Here is an 8,525-nt window from a genome sequence, read left to right on the forward strand (position 1 = left end):
TCCTTAATAGTTTGGTTGCTCACAAAAGATCCAGTTGACAGGATCAAAAGGTTGACAGGGAAAAATGTTGACCAGGTAAAAATGTTGACATGAAAACGGTAGAGAAATCACAAAGTCGACTTGAGTTTTTCATGATTATTTTTAAACCGGCTTATCTCACTTCACCATCCAAGTTGGCACAGAGGGAGAATATAATAGTGTGCCGGGCATAGCGAGGCACCGAGCCCAGAGCATGGTGAGCGAAGTGGGGGTACACGTTACACTGATTGGGGGTCCATTACACCCAAAGAATTTGAAAAACTCATGACCTTTTCATGTTTCTACCTTTTTCATGTCGACATTTTGACCCTGTTGATCTATTGCATGTCGAGCTTTTGGGGTTGACCTTTAGACTGTCTATCTAGATTCTAGACCAAAGGTGGTCAAACCTGTCTTCAAGATCTACCAGCAATCCATGTACAGTATCAGACAACCTGTGGACCTATAGTAGGAATGAATGCAGCATGTTTGTAAAAGTGAAAGTAATGATTACACCTTTGCACCAGCTAGGTGGTCTGGGGAATGTGACAGTTAGTAATGACTACAGCTGTGCAGCTGCTAGGTGATCTGGGACACGTGACAGTTAGTAATGACTACAGCTGTGCACCAGCTAGGTGGTCTGGGAAATGTGACAGTTAGTAATGACTGCACCTGTGCACCAGATATGTGGTCTGGGGAATGTGACAGTTAGTAATGATTACACCTGTGCACCAGCTAGGTGATCTGGGTAATGTGACAGTTAGTAATGACTACAGCTGTGCACCAGCTAGGTTGTCTGGGAAATGTGACAGCTAGTAATGACTGCACCTGTGCACCAGCTAGGTGATCTGGGTAATGTGACAGTTAGTAATGACTACAGCTGTGCACCAGCTAGGTTGTCTGGGAAATGTGACAGCTAGTAATGACTGCACCTGTGCACCAGATAGGTGGTCTGGGGAATGTGACAGTTAGTAATGACTACAGCTGTGCACCTGCTAGGTGGTCTGGGAGATGTGACAATTAGTAATGACTGCACCTGTGCACCAGATATGTGGTCTGGGGAATGTGACAGTTAGTAATGACTACAGCTGTGCAACAGCTAGGTGGTCTGGGGAATGTGACAGTTGCTAATGACTACAGCTGTGCACCAACTAGGTGATCTGGGGAATGTGACATTTAGCAATAACTACAGCTGTGCACCAGCTAGGTGATCTGGGTAATGTGACAGTTAGTAATGATTACACCTGTGCACCAGCTAGGTGATCTGGGTAATGTGACAGTTAGTAATGACTCCAGCTGTGCTCCAGCTAGGTGGTCTGGTAAATGTGACAGTTAGTAATGATTACACCTGTGCACCAGCTAGGTGATCTGGGGAATGTGACAGTTAGTAATGACTACAGCTGTGCACCAGCTAGGTGGTCTGCGTAATGTGACAGTTAGTAATGACTACAGCTGTGCACCAGCTAGGTGGTCTGGTAAATGTCATAGTTAGTAATGACTGCAGCTGTGCACCAGCTAGGTGATCTGGTAAATGTGACAGTTAGTAATGGCTGCACCTGTGCACCAGCTAGGTGATCTAGGAAATGTGACAGTAAGCAATGACTACAGCTGTGCACCAGCTAGGTGATCTGGGGAATGTGACAGTTAGCAATGACTACAGCTGTGCACCAGCTAGGTGATCTGGTAAATGTCACAGTTAGTAATGACTACAGCTGTGCACCAGCTAGGTGATCTGGTAAATGTCACAGTTAGTAATGACTGCAGCTGTGCATCAGCTAGGTGATCTGGGAAAGTGACAGTTAGTAATGACTACAGCTGTGCACCAGCTAGGTGGTCTGGTAAATGTCATAGTTAGTAATGACTGCAGCTGTGCACCAGCTAGGTGGTCTGGTAAATGTCACAGTTAGTAATGACTACAGCTGTGCATCAGCTAGGTGATCTGGGAAAGTGAAAGTTAGTAATGACTACAGCTGTGCACCAGCTAGGTGGTCTGGTAAATGTGACAGTTAGTAATGACTGCACCTGTGCCCCAGCTTTGTGGTCTGGGAAATGTGGACCATTGGTAGATCCCGAGGACCGGTTTGGCCACCCCTGTTCTATAAAATCCACACCCCCTATGGGCAACCAATCAGATTATTTCTATTATCTTCTAGAAGGTGCTAAATAAATAAGAAGTTGAATCTGAGTGGTTGCTATGGGCAACATCCCATCTTAGTAAATAAACCCCTGTCTATCATTTTCTCTATTGCATCCTAGATAATGATATACACCATTTGATCGTTTGCTATGGGCAGACTTTTAGAATATGTAGTAAGTCCCCCCCCCCCCTCCCACTCCCCCTCACAATAAAAAACATACAACCTTTTGCTCCATGAGCAGCACATTTACAATAATTGCCCCAGCCGATGGACAACACTCGGGGCAGAATGCACATGCCAGTAAGATGTAGGAGAGTTTGCCGATATTGTTAAAGCGGCAATCATTTATAAAGCCAGTACGGCCCTGTAACTGATCGCAGCTTTAACAGTCCTCGCAGAATTTCCCTGTGATAGATTATTGCTGCCCATTATATATACTCACCCTACTGCTGATGTGTGCAAAATACACGTAAAAGTCTGTGACCCTTCGGTCGGCTATGGGCAGCTATTGTGTATGAGATTGTTCCGGATGTGCTGTATTGTGCAATGGATGAAACACTGGACTTTTTATTTGAACCTAAGAATTAATTTCTGAAAAAGGGAAAGTAAATGCAAATACATATGTCCAGTGCTGCTGCTGCTGTAAACAAGTCAAATAAAAAATCTGCTGTCTCAGGTTTATGTATAGTTACAAAGTAATGGCCATTGTCATCATGTTCTTTGTCCACCCAGTGGCATCACTATGGGAGTGTGGACCTCCCCCATGTGGCCATTTGTGCGGCACTCATCACAGGGGCCGGTGCTGTAGACGGAGAGTCTCCTGGTGCAGGCCAGCATCTGCCAACCCTCAGAGTCATGCAAAGACGGGGCGAACCAGAGGCCACACCCCTTTCCACAAGGTCACACCCTTCCCCCAAGACCCTGCCCCTTTTTTTAGATTGCGCTTTGGGTTCTTCCACTGTTCCGAGTGTCACAGTGCACCATGGTTTTTGCTAACATATAAAATTGGTGCTCTAGCGGGAGAGGTGGAAGGACTGATGGTAACACTTACCTCTCTAAAGTCCGGGCCATTTTCCCCAAATAATTGTCTGCACATGGGACTCATTCTCTCTGAAACCTACCCCACAAAGATCATTATCCACGGGCAGCCAGCCAATTAGCATTGCAGTAGTTATAAAGTACAGGCATGAGGACAGAAAGCTCTATGTCTGAGGGATATACGATCAATTGGTCAACAGTAATCACAGAGTGGGAAGTCAACACTTGGGAAGATTGACACATAAATAAACTTTATAATAAGCCCATCTGTTATAATGTCCCATAATGTCCCATTACACCAACCCATCATTCTCTCTCTCTTATTAAGATGGTTAGGCAATTATCAGTGGTCCCTTGTCATTATATCTTACAATAAAAATAATCAATAAGACCAAACAATCCAATACTGTTCAATATGTTTATTAAACTTTAAAAAGAACTTAATATATATAGTTTTTTTGGTTAATACAGATATTGGACTCTCCTGAAGGAACCAATCCTGGGGCTTGTTGCTCCCCATTCACTGAATCTCTTGTAATTTCCTGGTCTCAGATAATACTGACGTCCCCGGTAGTTGGGCTCCTCATAGAAAACCCAGTATCCGTCATGCACATGAGAGGAGTGGATGTCGTTGTAGTGGAACTGCTCATAGACGTGAGGACAATCTTCAGTGAACTCCATCATCTGACCTCGGAAGTCTTCTTTCTCGTAGACCCTCAGCCGGAACGGTCCACTGTGCTGCACTCAAGCAAAATAGATGAATTAAGCAACATAAATGTTCCAGCTGCAGTCAGTGCATAAAGTGGTCATGCAGAGGTGGGGGAACTAATTTCTCTATGCTACCTAATTACACCCCCTCCCCCCATTAGGCAGAGAAAGGGCCATTGGTAAGGTTTTTGGTACCCCCTGCAAACTAGAAGGCTATTCTGTGAGAATTAATGTGCAGGGCCAATGTGGAGGTAAAAATGTTCCACCTCACCATTAGAGGTGGTGGAACTCAGTTCCACCCCGTTCCCCCTCACTTGAACCCCTGGTTGTAGTAAATCCCTGTGCTGGAATCTAAAGTAAGAGATCTAAATATAAAGCAGAGACAGGGCATGGCACACACAATTATTAGAGGGGGGTTTCCATACAGTCCTCAATCTCCTACTTTGTTGAACATTGGTGCGAGAGTCTGGGGGAGCAGTAGAAGAACCTAATAACGACCCTGGACATGAATGTAAACATAGGTATTTTTATATACTGGATACTGTATGGAATATAGCGGGTATTCAAATAATCCTGTTTTTTGGCCTGGACCAGTTTTTAGTAGACTTTCACCATGAAATTGCGGACATTCTCATCTGTTTTTTTTTGTCAATTTTTCACTGATGCCTTTTCAATCCCCCAAAAAGTGAAACGGCATTGACAAAAACAGACAAAAAAGGGCAAAGGTGTCCGCAATTAGACAGATAATTTGCCTAGGCCAAAAGTCAGCAGTTAAGCAAATTAAATAGATCAATTCAACAATTTTTGAATTGAACACCCCCAACAGTATTAATATCTACATGAACTGTTGGTAAATCTTGAGGACAGGTTTGACCACCCCTGGTCTATAGTATAGGCTGTGTCATAAATAACATAAATATGTGGTCAGGAAAAGGCTAAATATATAATAAATAAATACACAAACATAATAGAATTAGACTAGAAGGCTCCTGTTTCTTCCCCCTGGTAGCTGCTCTCTGTAATGATTGAGGACTCCGAACCACACACAGAGCAAACTTGGTAGAAAGGCTGCTACCACTGGCCACGTGCAGCAGTTCTACGCTTTCCTTTAAACTGACATACTGCATGATAAATGTCCTATCTTCAGCCACTTACCAAGAGTATGGAGATTCCAGGCAACTGGAAACCCCTCCTGCATTTGCCTATGTAGGGAATAACCCAAACCCAAATTCACAAGCTCAACTTGATGTAGCCAATTAAATATAAAGTTACACACATAGTAGATTTCAGACAGTCCATGTTATAAGACTACTTATCTTACTTATTATTAACAAAAAGTAAACAATAAATAAAAAATGTACCTGTGGAGTCAGGCGACAGGATCTAATGGAGTCGTTATATCCCAACCACTGCTTGAAGTCGGGGTACTCGCCTTTCCTCAGGAGGTACTGGTGCCCTTTGTAGTTGGGCTGCTCATACAAGACCCAGTTTCCATTCTCTACTCGGATGGAGTTACAGCGGTTGAAGTTTGCAGACAAATCAATGCAATCAGAGGTGCACTCGTAGGAGCGACCTTGGAAATTTCTATCCTCGTAGAAGATGATCTGTGGAAAGTTAATGGTTTGGAAATGAATTTATTATACAATTTGAAATTATTATCAATGCCAAAAAGTACATGTTATCAATGGCCAAAAGTACATGTGTTTCCCTATGTATGCAATATGTTTATATGTAAAATTTAGGCAATTTTCTAGTTCTAAAAATGTGAAGAACAGATTTTCCAGACAGCTGAGATACTGTGAGTGTAAGCGAGAATTACCTTAACCATTTTGCCTGCAGCTCTGATGGACAAGTTTGGGAACTGTTTGAGAGCCGAAGTGGATGGCTCTTTATATACGTGGTATTGCTGATGTTTGCGTTACCACGTAGGCAGAGCTGACCCTTTTTCTGTCAACTATAGAAAATGTATAGGCCTTTTGTGTTACCAGTATACATGACTAACCATTATTAACTCTTGCCCCTGTTGCATTCCTACGCTTGCTGAGAACATCACCTTTCATGTTGGCAGAACTGTGTAAGGATGAATTCAGGATACATTGTTTTTTTATTTTGCAATATTTAAACAGAAATGATAAATATGAAATCTAAACTTGGGTACGTTTTAAAATTTTTCTAGCATGAAAGACAACTTTAGATTTAAATAAAGGGTACTTGTGTAGTTTCACGGCGACAGCTCTGTGCTACGTTTTTAACGTATACTAAGATATGTTGTCAGCGTAGCCAGTGATGGTGGGTGTTTTGTTTTATACTTACCGTCCTCCGGGCAGCGATCCCTGCGGGCGATGGTTACTACCCGGCGGCAGCTTTCAGTCCCCCTCCTCCGGCAGTCACTTCCAGGCACCAGCAATGTACGTAATTCAGCGCATTGCCGCTGGGGGAGCATCACATGGTTTCCCAGCTCCCCCAGTCAGTGCCAGATTAAGCCTTCGGGGGGCCCGGGGCACTTTAGACAGTGGGGCCCTTTTGCACTTGTCATTACTGGCCTCTGTCCTCTGGTGCAAAGTGTCATGGGACTTACTCAACTCCCAGTAATGCACTGCACACTTGTGCAGTCAGTGTACCTTGGCTCCCGATGCTCAGCACCATTAATCATTGTCACATTGGCAGATAGGTGAAGCTGCAGCACTACCCCACTCCCATGCACAAAATGTTTAGCTAAAAAAAAAAAAAATGGTACTTGTTTCCTACCACGGCCACAATCGCGGGCATCCTGTACCTTAAAGTTAAGGTACACGATGCCCGCGATGGACCCGATTTCATTGCCCCCGACGCGACCGACGCGATGCCCGCGATTTTGCCATAGGCTTCAATGTTAAAATATTTTTTAACATTGAAATCGGGAGCATCGCGTCGGTCTTGTGCCATTATAATGGCACAAGATGAGATGGACTTGATTAAGTCCATCTCACATAGGAAACAATGTAAAATAGGCCAATATGACCCATTTCACATTGTATATGGCCCCGTCGTCACCCCACGATTGACGGCAACCCGAAGCGTGACGAGCGCAGCGAGCCCGCGAGGGGCGGCGGTGCGCGTCCTCCGACCTTTTTTCATACCCCTACTATCCACGTCGGCGTGGAGTTGAGAATATAAAGTGTGGCGAGCGTAGCGAGCCACCGTGCCCGAAGCGTGGCGAGCGTAGCGAGCCCCGCGAGGGGACGCGTATACCTGTGAAGTTATACACGTGCGCTCGCCACGCTTCGGGCTCGGTGGCTCGCTGCGCTCGCCACACTTTATATTCTCAACTCCACGCCAACGTGGATAGTAGGGGTATGAAAAGGGCGGAGGACGCGCACCGCCGCCCCACGCGAGCTCGCTGCGCTTGCCACGCTTCGGGTTCGTGTCAATCGTGGGATGGAGTTGAGGGTGTAAAATTGGGGGTCTAGGGAATATTTTACATTGAATCCAATGTAAAATCGGGTCCCAGGTACCCTATTCACATTTGATTCAATTAAAAAATCGCGTCGGTCGCGTCACATGCGATTTGGTCGCATGCGATGCGATCGACGCGATTTTTCCATCACGACCACCCCGATGCAAATCGGTGTGGCCGTGCTAGGAAACAAGTACCAAAAAAACACCTGCCAAACACAGGGGGCCCCTAGCTAGAGGGGGGCCAAGGGGTACTGACCCCTTGTGCCCCCATTATAATCTGGCCCTGCCCCCAGTGGCACTATGCTAATTGTGTACATTGTCAGCTGCCAGTACCGGGGGAGGGGGACTGAACGATGGCGGCGGGGATTGATTGCTGGAGGAGGGGGGCTGAACACTGCCCATCTGTGGATGGCGGGGACCCAGTGGATGCAGTGGCTGGGCCGGAGGATGGTACTGTAAGTATAATGCACAACACACACATTTCCCCCACTATCCATGTCATACCCCCAGTATCCACGTCGGTGTGGAGTTGATTTTATAAAGTGTGGTGAGAGCAGCGAGCCCCGCGAGGGGACGCGTATCCGTGACCCCTCGCGGGGCTCGCTGCACTCGCCACGTTTCAGACTCGGTGGCTCTATGCGCTCGCCACAATTTATAAAATCAACTCCACACCGACGTGGATACTGGGGCTATGACGTGGATAGTGGGGATATTAACCATTGTGTCGTTTCAGGGCTCCAGAAGCAGTTACGTAGTTTATGTAGGCAGCGTAGTGCTGTATTGGTATTATCAAAACAGCACTACGTAAACTACGTAAACTACATAACTGCCGCCGTGAAACTAAACAAGTACCAAATAAAGCCACTAAAAAGCAGCACCAATCACATATTTCTGGCAAGGGAACCTGTCACATGTGATATGTGTGCTCAGAGCCAAATTTCCCATTAGGCACGTGAGGCACGTGCCTAGGGGCGGCACATGTTTGGGGGCGGCACTTGGATGCCTGTGATAGTACTGTCAGCCCAAAATGTACCAATAACTGCAAAATATCCACTGTACTCTTCTATATTCCATCTTAAATAGAGTGTAAATGGATAGGACATGCAGATACTGCCCCTGTAACCTGTCCTACTTAGTAAACATTATTGTTGTCCCTAGGGGCGCCCTCATCCCTAAATCCGCCCC

General features: G+C 45.6%; 1 protein-coding gene across 1 annotated transcript; it reads right to left on the minus strand.

Moving 5' to 3' along the window:
* Window positions 1–3,656: 3,656 nt before the first annotated feature.
* Window positions 3,657–5,730, minus strand: LOC146021255 (gamma-crystallin-3-like). The gene is made up of 3 exons (XM_083155047.1): window positions 5,722–5,730; window positions 5,264–5,506; window positions 3,657–3,932 (listed from the first exon to the last, which is right to left on the minus strand). The coding sequence occupies exons 1-3, from the start codon at window positions 5,728–5,730 to the stop codon at window positions 3,657–3,659; spliced, it is 528 nt and encodes a 175-aa protein (XP_083011173.1).
* Window positions 5,731–8,525: the final 2,795 nt, after the last annotated feature.

Source organism: Crinia signifera, chromosome 7 (genome assembly GCF_055691185.1).
Source record: "Crinia signifera chromosome 7, ASM5569118v1, whole genome shotgun sequence".
In the NCBI taxonomy this organism is placed as follows: Eukaryota; Metazoa; Chordata; class Amphibia; order Anura; family Myobatrachidae; genus Crinia; species Crinia signifera.